Below are 20567 nucleotides of genomic sequence, written 5' to 3'. Positions count from 1 at the left end.
TAACGCGCCGTACGTCTGCGTCGTACTCCGAGACAAAGATACACCGTATGCGCGAAACATAATTTTTAAATTTCAATTCAGTTACGTCGGTTGCAACATGACGAAAAGTGAAACTAATAGAGCCGCGGCGAAATATATGTACCTGTCGTTGCAGAATGTCACGGTTGACGTTTATTCGGACAAAAAAAAACCAGGAGAGAAAGAAAACGGAGAAAACAAAAAAAAAAAAAAGAAAAAAGGAGAAAGATAAAATAAAACGGCAAAGCGTAAATATATATATATATATGTATATAATATATAATATAATGTAATAATAATTTCTAAATATAAGTAAGGTTAAAAATCTGAAACGAACTTTTAGCGGCTGGTTGCACAAGTACACACTAGCTATCGGTATTAGCAAGTATCTGTAATATTGTTGTTACGTATCTCATATATATGTCTCTAAATTAATAAGTCTACCTGGAATTCTGAATGGCACGGGTATTTGGGTATCGGGTAAATAAAGGTGTCTATCTACAGCGGCTAAACGGAGAGATATTAATAGTACGGAAATCGTACGCAAATTACATGTGGCAGACGGTTGTACCTCTTATTTTCTTTTCTTTCTTTTTTTTTTTCTTCTCTTTTCTCTCTAACGTGTTAATTTCTATTTGTTCTTTTCTTCTTCTTCTTTTTTGTTTCTCCCTCTCGTTTGAAACAATCTGCTGTTCATTCGGTTCAACGGACGTGTCACGCGACGATTTTTAATCCGACACACATTGAGACTCTGCTTTACGTGTTTATATCTCGTGTTCGCGCGACGTATCGTTTCTTTCTTTGCCCCCCTTCCCTCCTCCAGGTTCGTCGGATGTTCGATTTTTTTTTCTATTTTTTATTCATTTTTTTTTCCTTTTTGGAACACAAAGTGAAAAGTCGAACAAGATAGAGACAGATAGAGACAGAGAGAAAAGACAGTCAGAGTAAGTATGGCAGAAACAGTGTGAATACAATCGAATGAATTAGAGATACAAAATGCGCAACCGAAGAATCGAAGTCGGATAAACAAACACGTGTAGAGAAATTACGAACGTCAATGACACCGATATGTAATGTAAGTACTGACTGAGAGAAAAATGACGCGGAAGGCTCGAGACGTTGCTACACTGTTAAAAAATTCATGGCGTGACGGAACCTGTGACGGTAATAGAACGTCTTCCTTTTTTCTTCTTTCTTTTTTTCTTCGTTTTTTTCTTTTTTTTTTCTTTTTTTGTTTCTCGCTTTTATCGCGTCTCCGATTACTCGCGCGCTTACTCCTCGCGTCTCTAAGAACGTGTATCATTGCTAAAGATCATTTTCATCCGACCACGTTATTTATAGATCGCATACATACACGTTATTTTTTTAATATCATGGCACAGGGAGCTCCAACTGTTCAACATTAACTCGGGGCTCGCAGATTTTCGATCCGCGCCGCTGTGTTCTTTTAATTTACGGCTACTTGCCGGCCGTTTCGGAGGATTTATTTTACCGAATGAATACTTGCCATCCTTCTCGATGTACCGGTTAAAAATATTTCGCGCTCGATTGTTGGCGCGTAACAGTCGAAATTGCTCCCACGAGAGCAGCAAGAAAGAATTGATTCGATAAATCGGCACGCATAATTCTCCCGAATAACGAGCTAGCCTTTCGTTGTGTAGTCATAAAAGTTTGCTTGATTCATGGACTTGATGCCCCCCACGTTAAAGAATATTCCCTAAATGCTCCTTCGCTTTAAACGCGGTCTTTGATCGGCTCGTCTTTTAATGGAAAGTATTTTAACGCACTTTGAATCGTTAATTATAAATTATTTGCTCATAAGGAAATATTATAACCACCTGGCCAATTACGTTTGATAAAATTAAATCTTATACGATATTATATCGATCGCGTTCCAGTCATCGATTTAACCGATTTCATATTATCCAGTCTATTTATTGTTCTTTGCATTTATCGTTACGTCGTACGAATGATCGCACAAATCAGGTTCAAATTTCAGCTGAAACTGTTTTGATAACATTCAGGCAATTGATAAATCGTAAGGTTCGCTAAGTTCATTATTCTTCTTCTACGTCTGACGAATGATTTCTGAATCAACTAGGAGAATTATTGCGTTTTGCACGACGATGTGAATCGTTGCGAGTCATCGAATATCGTGTCGTTGAAGTTTGGTAATTCGAAAGAGCGACAAATTTATTGTACAATGTAAACGACGTTAATGAGAATCGGGGAAAAGGTTGCGATACAATTTCCCGTAGCTTATAACAGAAACGTTCTCGCTCGTTTCAGCGGATTTATTTCGACTCTGCTTCTAACTTGCGCAGCTGCCTCTTCTTTCGGAAAACTCTGTGACGCTGCACCTGGAGAATAATCATGCGAAACTGTAGGCAATACCTCGCGCAGAAAACTTAATCGCATTAGTAAGTTGTTAAGCATCGTTTATTTTAAGCCGCTTAACCGTGTCCTCAAAGTTGAAGCTAACTTTTTCAACTCGACTACGTTTCTTAAGCCCGATACCTGAACTTGATTCGGAACTTCGAAACACGCGCAAAATATCTACGTAACATTTAACAGGATATCTGGATAATTTCCGACCAAAGATCAAGGACTAAGGCTGAAATTTAGAATTCAAATAAAATCTCATGATATCTCTTCGTTTGCATTGAAACGATAGAATCGTTGGAACGATTTATCTGAAAAAATGCGAATCGATCGCCGGTTAGAGAAAGGAAGGTCAAGGAGTGACACGATGGTGACGTTTTAAGGGACGTTACTGAGAGTAATCGACGACAAACAGCAAGATAAATGACGTTTCAGACGAAAGTAAGCCATTATTTGTCACTTGGCTGAAATAGAAAAAGCGAAGAAAATGGATAAATGGATTCCACATGAGTTAAGCGATATATAGAAGATTGGATAGATGGGAGTAAACGTTGCCAGCTATTTCGCAAGAAGTAGAAGAAGAATCCACTTTTGAAACGTGAAACTCGGTTAATCCGTGGCGGGAATACGCGTTGTTTGAATACTTTTTATGTCTCTCCAGTGTTTCGCGACACAATGCGATTAACGAAACAAAAATTCAACTCACTTTTTATTCGCAATGACCTGCCAATCACGCGAGGAATGTTCGTCGGATATTTAGCGAGACACCGCGTACGTTTAGCTATGTCGCATCGTTACAACGAAGAATGTACTGGGTGCCTGATGAATAATTAATCGACAGCCCATCCGAAATATTTCTGCCATTTCATACGTTGAGAAGATTCGCCGGTTCAAAAGTTCGCGATTTTAACATTGTCGCGTGATTAATTTCGCAATAAACGGAAAGCTACGAAGATCAGATTCGTCCCTTGGAAACGTCCAACACGGTGAATTTCGTCGTTAAAAAATTTCATAACGTTAACCATTCGCTGTCTGTCAGTTTCATTGATACGAGAAAACAAGCGAGAAAGGAAAGATGAGATCCGTGAAATGGGAAATGGAATTTCGCGAAAGTTACGATCTTGGAAATTTCAAGCGCCCCTTTCCGATGAAACCTGATACGCATTATCATTTTATTATCATTGGATGTATTAGAGCCGACAAAAGGAAAATCTCGTCCGCGATACATCCCTTTTTGAAAGGAATGTTGCGCATACTCGTTTGTACACAGGGCATACAGGCGGAAAAGTGGTTTAACCCTCTGGCTATGGCGGAGATGGCCGAGAAGTGCTACTCCTCTACGCCACTCTAAACTGCGAGTATGTACTCTGCCAATGGATAGAGCAAAGAGAAATTTCATAGCATCGAAAGTTCAATCATCTATTTAAATATTAGGTTCAATGGGTTTGTTTGTCTCTCGACGGAGGAATAACTTCTTAAAGAATGTTACAGTGATATTATAGAGACAAGTCGCGTATGAAAATTGTCCGCAGTTGTGGACTGCTTGTGAAATGGTCTTAAATAATCTCCTCTTTCGGGTCTATTTTTAAGACAACTAATTACGAGACACACAAGGTTTCTTTATGAACGTTCAAAGGAGAAAGGTTATTTAAATCAGGGCAATAGAGGTTGGAATATCCGATGATTCTTACTCGATTTTGTTTCCATCGACGAAACATATAAAAAGGAAACAAACCTACCGTCGCGTAAATGTAAATCTTCGTCGTTGCCGTACGACGAACAATCTTCGAGATATTTCGAATAATTTCGCTGTGAAAGATTGCCAGAGTCACTGGTCGATCCTATGGAAAAGGAGATTTCCGCGTGCAACCAATTAAAAAATAACCGCAACAATATTTATCTATATACGTGGTAAGAGAAAAACGAAACGTTTTAGTTATCGATCGAATATTTGCGAGAGATTCGCTAGAGCGGCCGTTGCTATGGCGATCTTTCATAACGAGACGACTAATTCGCCAAGTAAAATGTCAATTGTTTAGAAATTCTGTAAGCTACGGGCCTATACAATATTGTTTTTCCTTTATTATAGATTCTTCCTTCGGAATTTATCACCCTATAGATTTTCACTATCAAAAGACAGTCGTTCCATTTAACGCAATGGGTGGGGCACTTTTACACGGTTTTGCCTGCATTTACGTGCCGTTGTTATAGGAACAAGCGGAATTCAGAAAGAGATCAAAAGATTTAATGCGACTTCTCCCTCGTTCTATCTCTTCTGGCGCTTCAACCTTTTTCTTTAAATACAGACACGCGGGCTTGGATGCCCGTTTCATTTCGCGAGCCAAGCTTCAGCCCTGATGCAACCGTGATTTTACCTTCTCCAGCGAAGAAAGAAATCACGGTTAGTTATAACTTTTGCTTTGATACGAGAATCAAGTAATTAATACAAATGTGAACAAAAATTAAGTAATTTATACGAAGTTTGGATTATTCGCGCTATCGTCGGTCAGGCTATGATCGAATTACGAACGACGAACGATAAAAGTGACGTTATTCGGAAATATCGTAGAACATATTGCGCTTTAACCTAAGGAAATTCACGTTAGATTCGGCATCGAATATTTTCAACTCGATTCGGGAGATACGAACAAAGCGAGAAAACGCTTGGTTCTGATTTAAATAGGGAATTTTTAAATCGATGTTTATCTTTACACGGGGAAAATATATATTTGCCCGTAAACGGTGAATTTTGGAGTTTAACAACCGTGTGCGAGATAGCGTCGCGCTGAAGTTAGAGATCCCTGTGCGATAAAATTGCTCGAACATCGTTACGCATTGTATTGTATATATTATCCGGATTGCCGTTTTTCACAGTGTAACGGAATGTCGTATGATGGAATGTAGATATTGTAAGGAAATGTGTGCATATCGAAAACACGGTCAGGGCCAACAGCGATGAGAAGCAGCAACAACAACAACAACAACACCAACAACAACAACGATCACTTGGGAAAGGACACGTACCAGCATGCAAAGCGTATAATAGAATGTGAACGATAATTAACATGCACGGCACGAGCTTGTACGATCAATCGAAGTAAAAGCGATCAAAGCTGGAAAAAACGCTGATATACGGGGGGAAAAAAGGTCGGCGTTTTCCATCTATGCTGATGCGACAATTCAAACAGTCTCACGGTTTAACAGAGGAAATTTCTCAACAACCTTTTTACCGGGACGCAAAAAAGGAAAAAAAAAAAGAGAAAAACACAGGTCAAAAACGTATCAGTCGCTTGTTCGATCGATGATCACGTCACAGAGAAGAGATTTTGTGAAAAAAATTTCGTGGCAGCAGGCTACAGTAAGTGAGAGATATTATGCACTTGCGACGACCACAACCAAGTAACAATAACAGATGCGAAGCTTTCGATGCAAAATCGTTGTTTCGTACGACGCTTTATCGCTATTTCTTGCGAGCAAAGAGCTTATATCACAGTTCTGTAGTTTCTTGACGAAAATATCGTTTGTTCGAAAGCATCGTGGAATATCTGAATGGAAAAACTGCAAGACACAGTGGTCATTGGACACTCCTGTGCTACGACCGGTTTTATTGGCTCTTCTTTTACGACGAGAAACAGAATAATATTTTCTTAGATGTGATGTAAGATCTTTCGTTCGTCGAGTATATCGGCACGTTTCTTGAACGGTTTCTAAATGTCTCATACGCGAATCTCTCTTTCTCTCGTGTTATATCATCGAGATTTAGCGATTGTTTGTAGAGAAATTAGATCCATCAAGATTCTACTAACTTTGTATTTGCTCCTTTCATTACTAAACGTTTCCACACACGTTAACCTCTTTTTGCGCAAACGTTACTTCCAATCGATCAAGTTACCGATATTCTCAAAAACCCAGCCCCTTAATTCGTACGATTAAATAAAAAGAAACCCTCGTTTATGTAAATAGAATCCAACTTCGTTGGACTTCCATGTACACAACGATCGACAATTTGAATGATTTTAAGACCAGGATACGTTCCTTTGATAACAAAAATTTACTAAAATCTCTCGGTGCCAAACGACGTCTCTGACATTGTCATTGTACGATCCGAAGTAGCAAATGAACGACGCAGGCCGAAGGCAAAGGGTCACTTACCCTTTACCATTACCAGCATTAGACGCAAAACGATCTTCTGGCAGCGACGACAAAGGACGAACAGGTCAAAAAAGAACCCTGTTTTTTAATACAATTGAATTTCGGCGAAAAGATTCGCGCAAAGAACGAATAGAAACCGTGCGCAGAAACGGCGAATCTGGCGGAAGCAAGACAACGCTAAAGAATCGGAAGCAGCGTAAGCATGTCCGAGGGCCAGCTCGACGCGCTGCGATGGCAATTGTGAGAGCCGCGAGGCGCATTTTTAAAAACAAAAAGAAAAACGCACTTCTTTACTCTCGCTAAGCAGCGACTGCGGATTAAGACGAATAAAGAAAAAGCGAAGAAACATCATCTCAGGTACGGTCGTTCGAATGATCCGTGGCCTCCTCCTCCTCCTCCTCCTCCTCCTCCACCTCCTCCTCCTCCTCCTCCTCCTCCTACCTCGATACGGCTCTGCATGCCATTATAGAGTATATAATTTTCGTTTCATGTATGTATCTCTCATACGTTACCTTAAGGCCTCGCGATAATCATAAACGTAGCAGATGACGTCTTTCGGCCGTTCAATGACGAATGTGACGATATATTGTATATGTCGTACGTATATATGTATTGTATATAAGGGCATATATGTATATATATATGTGCACATATATACATATATCGAGGTAACTTAGCATACGTGGTTGCATGTGTATGTAACGTTAATATGTATATATACGAATAAATATATATATATATAATATAATTATAATATATATAATATATAATATACACTATATAGAGGAAAATAAAGCCCTCGAGAGATACGTGGAAAAGTATCCTTTGTAGGTACCTGAAACACCGTCACAATAGCCCAGAGTAACGAGTCAAAGTTTTTCCTATCACACTCGACGTCAGAGCTGCCTTTCATCGTTTCACAGAATTTGCAACCAAACAGGTTCATCCCGAGAATACTACAACACAACGAAACGTGCAATGTACTTCCTTATCCGTAAATATATAGGTAGATAAATAGACAGATAGTTGTGTAGGGAAGAGAAAAAAGAAGTGAAGTAAGAACGTGGGGATGTAAAGAGAGGCAGAGAGAGAGAGGAATAGAGAGAGAGAGAGAGAGAGAGAGAGTGACAGAGTGAGAGAGAGAAAGAGAGACAGAGAGAGAGAGAGGAATAGAAAGAGAGAGATAGAGAGAGAGAGAGAGATAGAGAGAGAGAGGGACAGAGGAAATAATGACGGGAAGGGGTAGCAAGGTTGATAGAGGAAGAAAACAAATTTAGTTTGGAGAAAAAATAGAGAAGCTTCTCTCGACTACGGTAAATCGAGTCACTTAACAAGTAATCGTATAGAAAGTCTGATGACGGTGCGCTCGTCCTACGTTACAGCGCGTATGCTAACGCAGACTAACGTCAAAATTAATATCAATTCGTCCAAACGAATATCGCGTGGGTAATTCTGTTTGCGTGAAAGCCGGCAGAAATCTACTTTAAAAAAGAGCCAAATCTTTTCGAATGGGTTATAGTTGATACTCGTATATCTGTATTTATAATTTATGGCTATTGACTTTACTTAGGCATTTTATTATCCTGATAGGTTTTAATATGTTTGCTTAAAGATTTAAAGATAGTTCCGTTTATTGATCCTGCGATTTGGAACTATCTCGACAGTGGTATATACTACCAGCCAAAAGTATAGAACCTTGGCGAAAGTGTTTTATAAATAAGAATTAGGAATCGCGCTTCCAATTCATGTTCTTTCGAAATAAACGATTGTCGAAGAATAACCTATGTAAGTTTCAGTTCCTTCCCGTGAATGATTTCTAAAGTAATAATAATAATAATAATAATAATAATAATAACAATAAACCTATAGAGAATATAATAAGTAAAAATAGAATAATTGAAAAGGACAGAATCATCTCCACGCCTAATGTCGCAACATTTCGAAAGTCGCCTTCGAACAGATCGAAACTCGACTCACCGACCCGTAATGCTGCAGCGGTAGTTGCTACGAAGGAAATTAATTTGCCACATTTAATAACACACACAGCTTGTCAACAGTCTGCCATGAAAACTAGCAACGAGGCTCATGCTTCTGGCCGATAGTGAATACCATCTGATCGCCTGCGCGTTTCTCGTCGAAAGATCGAAAAACAAAAGCGTGGACAAAAAAAAAAAAGAAAAGAAACGTAAAAGAAAAAGAATATCCTATGATGGCACGTAGTTCGAAGAATCAAAGTATTTCAAAAATTTCCTCAGTTTAAAAAAATGACGCACACCTGAGTCCCTGGATAATAAGATCAAACATCAAACGGACTGACGATGGCAACAAAAATAACACGAAGCCGATGGCGATTGCGACGAACGATCGATCGACCGTCGGATGATCTCGAGACGCGTGTCAAACCCGCGGGGATAGCGAGAGGCCGTGTTCGCAGCATAATCAAATAACCGAAAGAGATACATATTTATCCATTCGCAAGCTGTCTAATATCGATGACCACACCGAGGCGCACTTTGTAGGCACTTAGAGAGTACATAGCATTAAAAAAAGGAAGAAGAACGGGGCAATAGAATAAGAAAGAAGACGTACGAATACACGAATAATTAATAGGTAGTAGTATATATATATATACATATAGCTCTCATACTCGTCGCTAGATGAAAAGCACCATGCACACATGAAAATATATATACATATATATATATATATTCATATACGTGTATGTATATATATATATATGTATACATCTATATTCATATCGATATTCATATGTATAATAGGTGTCCTCTAATAATAATAATAAAAAAATGGTAGAAAAATAAATAAACAAATGAGAAAAGAAACAGTATATAATAATAATATACACGTTCGATGCCTCAAGCCATGAGAAAGGGCCAACAAGACACTCCTCGTAGACACGTGCCAACAAACACCCATCGTTCATTACCATTACAACGTCAGAAAACGCTGCAGTCGCAAACGCAACAGTGTGGTAAATAATGTAAAACGAGAGAACTGCTGCGACTCGGTTTCATCTATAATACGTGAGATGCAATTTACGCGGCGATCCATATGCCGTGAGAGAAGATAAAAAAAGCGCATAAAGAAGAGAAAAGACAAAAGGAGTATAAAACGGAAGACATAGTCACCTAATACACTTCGTGTTCGAAGAGCAGTGACATACAAGCCCCAGCTCCTGTGGAAGCTCGGAAGCGGACAAGAAGCTGTTCTCAAAAGACAATAAATGTCAACGAGACCCTCGAATCAATCAAACGAAACGAACGCGTTTCTCTACGATGAACAACGTCGCCGAAGGAATATCTGAAGGAACGCGATAAACGCGAATTTAGACTCTACGCTCTTAGACTTGCATCGCGGATCGCTCGTCGCACGGTGAAAGGTGTAACAATCGTATTCGTAAAATACCACGACCTACCGAGATCTAGTACGATAAATCAATCTCAGTCGATATATCTCTACTTTCGACGAACCGAATGACGATGGTTCGTCTAGAACTATTTTATGACGTTCTTCCGCAAAAACCTAAATTCGTCGACTCATCCGCAACGCTCGTTATCTCAATCGTCAGTTTGAAAACCACCGAAACAAATTCAACGATTTGATATAAACATCCTGGCTGCCATCTTTCCCTTTCACCACGGACGAATCAACCGTGACGCGAATACGAAGCGTGCGAATATAAATTCGCCTTATCGTTGCACGTCGCGCCATCGAGCGAGGATTCGATCGAAACACGGTCTCGTTGACACTTAACTTAGCTCTGTTTCTTTAGTCTCTCCACAATTCGTGATAGTCCATCGATAATCCAGTGATCTTTCAATTCGCTTTGGCTGTCATGCAAACGTTATGCTGATGAGGTGATTATCTGAACGGAATAACGCGCAACGTTAAATCCGTGTCCGTGAACACGAAACGCGTTTGCGATCCGACGATTGATAACTGTCCGCGTGGTGATCGCGACGATGATGGCCGACGCGAACCGCGATCCTGGAAACGTGCATCTCGACGATTTTTAAAGACCGACGACGACGTGGCCGACAACCGCGAGCACAATTCCCGGGCACTGGTTGCCTAAAGGGAAAGGGAACAACTTACCTGAATATAAAGATGAAAAGTACTAAAAGGGAAAAGAATACGGCAACGTTATCCATGGTGCGCAGCATCACGAACAGCTGTCGCCGGAGGTTCGGTAGGAAACGCACGAGCTTGAGGATTCTCAGTAGCCGGAAGGTCCTCAACACGCTCAGCCCGGAACTTCCGCTCCTCTCCTCAACGAACGCTTGACAAATCTCCACCACGCTAGACGTTCAACAGAAAATTCCTCCTTTTGCATATACATTGTCGTGCGATATAACGCGTAACTCTTACATTAACAGACCATTCGAATGCTCGAACCTTTGGAATTATCCGTTCGATTCTAATGAATAGGTATGTTTGAGTTTCTTTATATTTTAAGTTAATACGAAAGACCCGAGTCTTCTCTTCCAAATTTTTGCTTTGAATTCCACCGATGTCACGAGCATCGGTTTATAAGGAATATTCGCAGCGAAATTTGGGAAAAGTTCGTAATCGATGTATTTTTATGGAATCAATGTCTTGTCTATCGGTAAATTTATCAAATTTTCTAACTTTCAGAGATACGTGTTTGTTCGACATTTTTTTTTTTTAGAAAAACGTCAAAGTGTTGATTCGCGTAAATGATTGTTTTATTCGCATACCTGAGCACCACGACGACTCCGTCGAAAACGTTGAATCCGTTGCTTATGTAACCGAACGGACCCTCCGCGATGATCTTTAGCAACATTTCCACAGCAAAGACGGCCGAAAATACGATATTGCTTATCTCGACCACTATGGTCAATTGCTCCGGCTGTCGACCGATAAACAGGAAAAAAGGATACCACCTTTTCGATGCATATGTATATATATACAGGGTGGTTGGTAACTGGTGGTACAAGCGGGAAGGGGGTGATTCTACGTGAAAAAAGAAGTCGAAAATGTAGAATAAACATTTTCTTTTTTTTTAATTTTTCCATCGAGACAACGATCTACAGCGAGGTCCGGTATAACGTACCGCACGCGTACCGAGCGAAAATTCAAAGTCGATTTTCTCGAAAACAAAATGTCAAACGAAAAATTTGTATTCTATATTTCCGACTTCTTTTTTCGCGTAGAATCACCCCCTTTCCGCTTGTATCACCAGTTACCAACCACCCTGTATATATGTATTTTCGCTATGAAATCGCGATGAACCCCTTGTCTCACTCAGAATTCTGTCAAAGTTCGCTTTCTCGGGAACATTTTATTTCTATCTCGGTGTGTAGTCTCCCTTATGCGTCGGTTACAGAACACCCTGTATATTACAATATTTATTCTCTGACGTGTGCAAATAGAAATTCCAAGTGAGCGTGTATGTACATGTATGTACATATGTGTGAATAGGTGCAAGTGACAGGGTTTCAGAGATTATGGCGCAAACAAAGGTAGGGTGTTAGCCACCTAAGGTTTTGGATGGACACTATTACGTGTCAGTAACACCGACACGACGATTTCCACGATGACACTAGCAGCCGATCGCTACATTCGTCAATCACGACACTCCCTCTATGACGGTTCAAGAAGCAAAAGATCGTCCTGGAAATCTAATTAAAAACGTATTTCGTTTCTATGAATAAATTTGACGGATTTCTGTATTGTTTGTGAATGTTTATTTCGATAAAATAATTTCAATATTCTTCTACTGTATCGAAATAACTATCGACCTCAAGCGCGTAAGATTTCTAAACTTTTAAATTCAAAGTTTACATTTTTATTAATTTTTTTTTGTAAGGTATATAATTACAGTAATTGCAATTGCAGTAATCGATATTTTATAGATCTTTCAATCTCTGTCGATGGAATCGTTTGAAAAATGATGTCGCGTGATTTTTTGAATAAACTCGTTCCACGTTTCTCACCATCCTCTTTACGGTACTTTAAAAAGCTGATTTCCTTCTTTATCCTGCTTTTCGCTTCTGGTTCGTTTTAAACGACCCCGTAACGCGTTATGTGAGATTTAGGTCAGAACTCTATTTATTGCAGCGTTTCTAACTAATCTGCGAACAAGGAAAAACCATAAACGAGCTACATCATGAAAGAGCTGTTTAAGGATTCATTTCATATAACAGCGCGTGCAAATCTTCACCAAAACTACAGCTTCTCGCGTTTGCTTTAAGACCTTTATATATAGGTTCCATCAATCTTCATGATGTAATTTTATTTTACTGTAAAAACAGCGATCAATAAATTTTACATTCTGCTATAAAATATTTATGGTTCATACATGCATTACAGCGAGATATAAAGTTTCTTACATAAGCGAATTTAATAAAATCCTGCACCTATACCTATAAAATCTTTCTGTATCTTGTGTATTACCGTCGAATTTTATTTACTCCGCCCTCAAACGTTATTTCTGATCTTTATTTTGAATATTGAAGTGATGTGATTTTTATTATGCTCTTATCGTCGTATGAAGATAACGTAAGTACGCTGGTCGTTCGATAGATTACGGTTAAAAGTTGGCAAATAAATTTCGTCGATAGATAAACCGGATTGACGGCATTTCGCTTTTTACGAATAGCAAAAGAAATAAAAAAAGAAAGGTACTTCACGAGTTGTATCGCCGCGCTAGAGAATTTGTGAGTCGTCTTTTAAACACAATCCGATGATTTCACCTTTTATGATCACCTTCTATACGAAAACAGACGTTTCAAATCCGAAGACAACGCGAAAGGAACGATTGAAGCGATTAAAGATTTTGTGTCGTAATCAACGCTATCGAAAAGGAATAAGCGAGTTAATCGAGGCGGTTTCCTTTAAAAAGAGTACGTGAAACAAAATATAGCGAATTGGATAAACTTTTAGTGAAAAGTCGTTGCCTTAGCTTGATTTTGGTGTCAGCTATACCTGAGTCTATAATAAGTATTAACTTATTATAAATAATCAGCCATGTCACCGCGCCACGCCAGAAAAATTACTGAAAATTCTCAATGCGAGAATCGATTGTAATTTTAATAAATTTAAAAAAAAAAAAGATGATTGTCAGATGTCGGTACATCCTCACAGAATATTTTCAGCTAGCCTAAACACCCGCTTTAAATTTTAGGATTTATTTATCTAAGTCTTTCCAAAGGGGCAAATAGTCTGTGTCTTAACAGTTCCTAAATCTACTATGGGAAGATACGGGAAATCTGCTTTTCTCACATATCGTGCTTCCCGCTAGCAACTTTCTCTCAAGGGCGGTTAGCATCCTTCTCCAACCACCAACACAAAATTAGCCAATTAACAGCGACGTCCATGTCCCTCACTTTCCGAACCAAGTCTCTATTTTGCTTATATGGTTCATTGCTGCTGTTCCCCATAGTGGTATTCCGTACGTCCAGATTGGTTTTATGATCGTTTTGCATATTTTTCATTTATTTTCTACGCTTAATTTGGATTTTCCACTTGTTAGCCAATGCATTTGTCGCCTTGCTGTCTGTATTTTGTCTATTATTGATTTCATATGCTGTTTCCATGTGAGTTGTGTATCTGTGGCGGATCGGTATCAACAGGACGCCGACAGGTTGAGGCATCAACGCGGCGCAACACCCCCCGGGCGATCCGCGAGTACCAACCGCCAACACCAGAGAGCTACGACGACAACGAGTCTGTCTATCTCGCTAGCGGTCGAATATACGGGCACACGATACAAATACCGCACCTAGCGAGACTCCCTCTACGTCTAAGGCAGGGACTACCGGGCATAGCCTTACTGACGAGTCCACCGGTAGTCCCGGGACGAAACTCATTCCCTTTTCACCTAGCTCGAACCACCCCACCTCCTACATATCTAAGTGGAGTCCTAGATATTTGACTTGCCTTGTTTGTATTATGTGCGTGCCGTTCAGAAAGATGTTTGATGGTATCTGTTTTCGCAGTGTGAATGTAATATGGTTGCATTTAACGAGCTTTGCTTTAATTTGTTTAACTTGTAGCCACTTTTCTATTTTTGTGATATGTTCTTGTAGTAATGTGACTGCTGTTACAGGGTTAGTGTGCCTGACTAATACAGCTGTGTCGTCCGCGAATGTCAGTATTTTGCTATTGGTAGTTGTTGGTATGTTGGGTCGTGTATAGCGTGTATAGTATTGGTCCTAAGACGCTTCCTTGCGGAACCCCCTTTCATAATAATTTCTTTTTTATATTTATTAAAATTTACAATCAATAATATTCAGTAACTCATAATAATTTGACTCGAAATCTGCTATTATATTTTGGCCCATTTTTTCCAGAAAAATTGCGTGTTGACAAAGCGACGATAAGAATGTCAAACCATGAAAAATGACACGATTTTCAAGAAGATCCAATGTTTACCGAAAACGCAACAAGGGATTAACTAATTGTTTCGTTAGATTCGCGAATAATTATTTATACAGGCTCGCGGAGAGCGTGGCGCACAATTCAAGGATTCTACTCGTGTCAGCTTGAATAGCCAGCTATCTGGAAATTGTATATTACAGTGTCTGCGATAAGCCAATCTCTGCTCTGATTGAAAGATAAACAGAAAGCTTCCTTTTTCACCCAATATCAACCACTGTAATCGAATATTTTGTGGGAACGTCTGGAAAGATTGGCTGAATAAGCGAGCGACTGAATGTGCGGGGGGATGTGAAAAGGCGAAAGGAAAATTGACCAGTTTTATTGTACGAACGATGAAAATTGAAAGAGCATAAATAAAAATGAAATTGAATTATTAAGTATGTCGTGTGACGTTATTGTATCGCGTTATGTTATGCATAATGAGAGAATGTACAGAATGTTCGATAATTCAACAAACTTCGTCTACGAGTTTAACAGGTGGCTGCGATTGAAAAGCGTCATTAATGTACATTGCATACGCATACTTATACAAGGTAACTATTATAACGGAAACTATGAACTAGAAAACTATCGAAGACGAGAAAGAATCGAATAATTTCTCAAGAAGTTGTTCGTGATCGAAGACACCTGAGACAAGAGGTTCGTTTACTCTATGCAAACGATAATCGTTGTACCATCGATACGATGCAACATAAATAACAATGCAGATATTTAAAAAATTAAAAATAACAAGATACAGGCATACAGTAAAATATCTGTATCACCGTCGATTATATTTATGTCACTATAATTGGAACGTTTATTTCTTGTAACGAGTGGTACATAAACGAGAATCGTGTATTAACAAGTAATTATTAACAAGTAAAAAGATACACAACTGATCGAAGCGATATACGCGTATCTGTGATAAAATCACAGAAATCGGTCAGACTTTACATACATTTCCAGAATCGTATTCATTTGCAATTAGAATTATTTCTTCTTTCGCGATACACATAAAGACATTTTTATACAACGCGAAGAAGAGAACAGGTTGAACGAATAGCAGAAATCGCTATTTCTCGCGCGATTCGTACGCGTAATGCAGAAATTTGAAGTATCAATCGCCGAGTGACTGTTTGGCAGCTTCGGCTTGGAATATGAAATTCAACGTACGTGATCTAATAAAACGTGCAGGATTACGTGAAATACGGTGGTGTCAATCGGCATGACGACTTCGTGTTTTCGTTTCTCTAGCCTCGTCATATCGCTTCCATCGACTAACTGTACACTTCTGACACGAATACCGAATATGTCACGATACGAGATAAAAACACTGACCTGGTTATGATATTCTATCCCCATGCTCAGAGTATTGATCAAAATCGCCAATAAGATACCCTGTTGAAAATATTTGTGCTCGACCAGCTTCTTAATCGACCGTCTTATGCACCGTATCGCGCAAACACAACGGTTGCCGCAAGTTCTCAACACTCTTCTAGCGCGGGAGGTTTTCGCCCATTTGTCACCTTCGTCTGGCCATTGATCAGTGCCCTGGAGTTCACAGCAACACGAGCAATTATCAATGTCGGACGCTAACCACTGCGTACGATCCTCCAGGGTAATGCGTCGATCCGTTATTCCTAAAATAAACGTTTCTCTATATACATACGCGCGATCGTCAAATGGAATACTGCGTTCTCTGCTGATTTCAATCGCACGTGGTATATTTCCTTTGATTTGCTCTTTGTCGTAGGCGAAAGGTAATTTAAATGCACGGCGTAGATTCGTCTAAAGGCAGAGCTCAAAGGCATTGTTAACGAATTGATGTTACACGTAGTGAGAAACACTGTGGTACGAAGCGCTATACTTTGACACATTGTACCACGAAATCCCGAATATCGCACTTGGAAATACTGCACTTTGAAATACAGTACTTTTGAAATTTTGTACTTGGAAATATCGCGTTTCAGGCTACTGTACTTTGAAATACTCTATTTCCAAGTATCATATTTCCTGATTCCAAGCCTCAAAATACCGTAATTCGAAGTACTTGCCATTCGAAACACCGCATCTCGAAACGTCTCGCTTGAAATTATCGATGGTCCGAGTACCGTATTTCGAGATACAGTAGCTGGAAACATCACGCTTCGAAGTTATACAGGGTGGTTGGTAACTGGTGGTACAAGCGGAAAGGGGGTGATTCTACGCGAAAAAAGAAGTCGAAAATATAGAATACAAATTTTTCGTTCGAGGCTTTGTTTTCGAGAAAATCGACTTTGAATTTTCGCTCGGTACGCGTGCGGTACGTTATACCAGACCTCACTGTAGATCGTTGTCTCGATGGAAAAATTAAAAAAAAAAAATATTTATTTCATATTTTCGACTTCTTTTTTCGCGTAGAATCACCCCCTTTCCGCTTGTACCGCCAGTTACCAACCACCCTGTATATTAGATTGTTCGAAAAGTTGCTTTCGTTTTTGAGTGGCCATCCGTTTATGGCACGGACAGGTCCATTTCCTTCTTTAGGAAATTCCGAATTACATGTCCTCCCGGAGCTGTAAACCTAATGACTCCGACGTCAGGTAAAATACCCCGGGAAAAGATCAGCCGGAAGGGCACGATGGACAGACGAAACCCAACGGCTGGTAGGGAGAATCAGCAACGTAGGAGGACAGTTCATCATCAGACATCCGTACGGGTGAAATACTTTGCTCTCGACAAGATCTTACCACCGCCGTGTTCATAATATCAAACGTTACCTTTATACAACAAGTGCAAATACAGTGCTAGATTACTCTAACACTCGATCTGTTAAACCTTGAGCGTTAATTCATTCGAGGTACGCGATATCGACCGAGCGGTTTGACCTGACCGGTTGCTCTTTAGTCGATAATTCGCAACAATAGATGAACAACAATTCCTGTTTTATATTGCTTTATCGAATTAAGTATGATTCATTTCGTCCTATTTCTACTACGCTCGTGTATAATTCAATAAATTGATATAAAACAAAAAACACTGTGCGTCTATTATTTCCTTATAAAACGAAAGAAACTTTTCGGACAACCTAATACTACCAAGTATAGTAATATATTCCTTTCTTAACACGTTGACTGCCACGACACCCGTATTCGGGTGTCAGCAAAGTTTCTGGTCGGGCCACTTGCTAAGGATCGTCGTAGATATTTGAAAAATATTCCATAATAATAAAACTCTTGAATTGTTATAAAATAAAAATACGGAAATGGTTTATTACAAAAATTATTTAGAATGTAAAACTTTAAAGCATTCTATACATAGCTGAGGTTGGTCAGGACAATTTGGACGATAAGTTGTTTTCTTCAAATTCTTTCGTGCCTTTGTTCGGTCCATTCGACGTCTTCTATTTGCATAACATAGTTTGCACGCGCGTCTAATGCTTCTTCCGGAATCGTTTTCCCGAACGACGATATTATGCCGACTCCGTCGAAGACAAGGAGTTTTTGTATTTTCAGACAACCCTAATAATTTTGCAACTAATAATCGTCTAAATATTCTAATATCTATATTCTTCCTTGTCGCAATTTTGTAAACCGTCAAAGCGTTTACAACAGAAATTCCCAGAAAGAATCGAATGGCAAGTTTCCCGTACCATTTGATTCCTTTTCTAATCGTGGCGGCATAAGAAACCATTCGGTCGGAATAATCTATACCACACTTTCCTTCGTTATATTCAACAACAGCTAGTGGTTTTAACGTTGCGAACAAACGAAACGAAAGATGATTCTTGAGACCACCGCACGAGCGACTAGCATTACCAAAATATCGATGGGAGCACCTAGCAGAGAACGCTCGGTACTGCTGTACGCGTGGCCTGACGGAGATTTCTTTGAAAACGCGCGTGCCAGTCAACGTGTTAAAACTCTTCGGCAAAATCAAACGTCACCCACGATATTCTCAAATTCCATTCATATACCATTTTCTCATCCAGCCTCTCAATTGCAAGAGCTACAAACTAGGAACAACAAGGTGCAGGTATGTTCTCCAAAAATATAGATTCAAATATAGCGAAGAGGAAAAAGAGTAAAAGATAATATACCTTTGGTAAGCGAATTGAGAAAAGAATCCAAGGCCAGCTGACCGGTTGGTAGCGCGGCGCTCAAAGCACCGCTTAACGCCAGTAATTCTTGACAAGTCATGGCTTCGTTTCCACCAAATTCAGCCTGCATCTACGGTGACACATGTTCACATGACAAATTACGCGAATGCAACGGACACGAGCCGGTGAAATTCCGGCCACATAAGGTCGCAGTGGAATGTACCTGTATGTGGTCTGGCAGTGGGCTCGACCAAACATTCCCGTCACCGGTCTGCGTCATTTTTTCGCAGGAGCATACGTTCCGTTCGCCGGGTGACACCGTCGTCGAGCCGGCCTGCAACGCGTTTCCGACGTTGTTGCTGCCGTGCAACAACACCACGTCGCTGAACATCACGCTGCTCCTTCTACGATAGTTCGTGCAAGGCGGACTTAGCAGCGCGTTGTTCGTCTGAGGGCGTAGTTCAATTTCAACGGGGAATTAAATTCAGAAATTTTGCATCGTCTACCGATTACTAATGAGTTTCGAAACGTGTTTAATCCTTCGCATTTAGAAGACCTTAGGGGATAGATTTTGATGGGTTTGTTGACTTGGAAAGGCTGTTGCGCGAAACATTAGTATCGTGAAATACGAATATCGCTAAAATGATAACTCGCAAATAAAAAGAAGAGGAAGAAGAGTCTGCGTGTACTTTTTTTTTTATTCGTGAAAGATTATCGACGATTAAGTAAAAAAGACTAATTTAAAACTCTACACCTCTAACGTAGTACTTCTCGTTCAAATATTAATTTCAGTCGTTCGCAAGTTACACTGCTCGACTTTGCGAATTAGAAAATACCGAAAAGCGATATCGCTACAAGCGTCGTTTCTTAAATTTCCTCGGTCATAGCCTTGTCACAAATAAACCGACAGAAGCAAGTCGTTTGTTTCTTGGGTGTTAACCATCGCAACTGAAACGAATACTACAACGTTGTCAGAAAGAAACGAATGGAGAGCAAAGTTGATCAGTTTAACTTCCGAGAGACGCATTAACGAAAGACAAAACAATATTGAAATATGTGGAATCTTTCTACGATTACCTTGAACGTGGTTCAACATCAGAAACCAAAATACTAAATGACGTGGACGGAGCATACCTGAATACTCGCTTCAGTCGCGTTGGAAAAGACATTGTCGCTTCCATTGCAGGAAACGGAGGAAGTCCTGTGCAGTGCCATACGATGGCACACGTTCGAAGAGACGTCAGCCTCGGAGATCTCAGGACTGGCACGAGGTGCAATCGCCAAATTTCCATTGCTGCCGCCGTTGTTACTGAGAGCAGTCGCGAGAATCGCAGTCTGCGTCGGAGGACTGTTCGCAGGAAAATCAGTGAGCGACCCTCCGCCGCTAGCAACCCCCTGCTGTTGCTGCTGTTGTTGCTGTTCCGCGTATTCCAGGGCCGCCAACAACCGAGGACATCTACCATGATGGATTCTCCTATCTGACGAACGTATAATAACGTGCATGGTAACAATATTAAAGTGGGTCGTATGA

At 39.9% G+C, this 20567-nt stretch overlaps 1 protein-coding gene across 5 annotated transcripts in view; it reads right to left on the bottom strand.

Moving 5' to 3' along the window:
• The window catches only part of LOC117213095 (voltage-dependent T-type calcium channel subunit alpha-1G), a 110057-nt gene that overhangs the window by 25465 nt on the left and 64025 nt on the right, over positions 1–20567 (bottom strand). For 3 of the 5 annotated variants that reach the window (XM_033458438.1, XM_033458410.1, XM_033458419.1), the window contains 7 exons: positions 20171–20514; positions 19260–19484; positions 19037–19166; positions 16297–16598; positions 11292–11443; positions 10669–10872; positions 7388–7508 (listed from right to left, as the gene is read on the bottom strand). In XM_033458438.1, coding sequence (XP_033314329.1) covers positions 7388–7508; positions 10669–10872; positions 11292–11443; positions 16297–16598; positions 19037–19166; positions 19260–19484; positions 20171–20514 — 1478 coding nt within the window. The remainder of the gene's footprint in view (positions 1–7387; positions 7509–10668; positions 10873–11291; positions 11444–16296; positions 16599–19036; positions 19167–19259; positions 19485–20170; positions 20515–20567) is intronic. The other 2 variants (XM_033458400.1, XM_033458428.1) reach the window with 1 other exon arrangement.

Source organism: Bombus bifarius, unplaced genomic scaffold, assembly GCF_011952205.1.
Source record: "Bombus bifarius isolate JDL3187 unplaced genomic scaffold, Bbif_JDL3187 scf7180000007970, whole genome shotgun sequence".
Lineage (NCBI taxonomy): Eukaryota > Metazoa > Arthropoda > Insecta > Hymenoptera > Apidae > Bombus > Bombus bifarius.
Note: the sequence above shows the minus strand (reverse complement) of the source record. Positions and strands in the feature narration are given on the sequence as shown.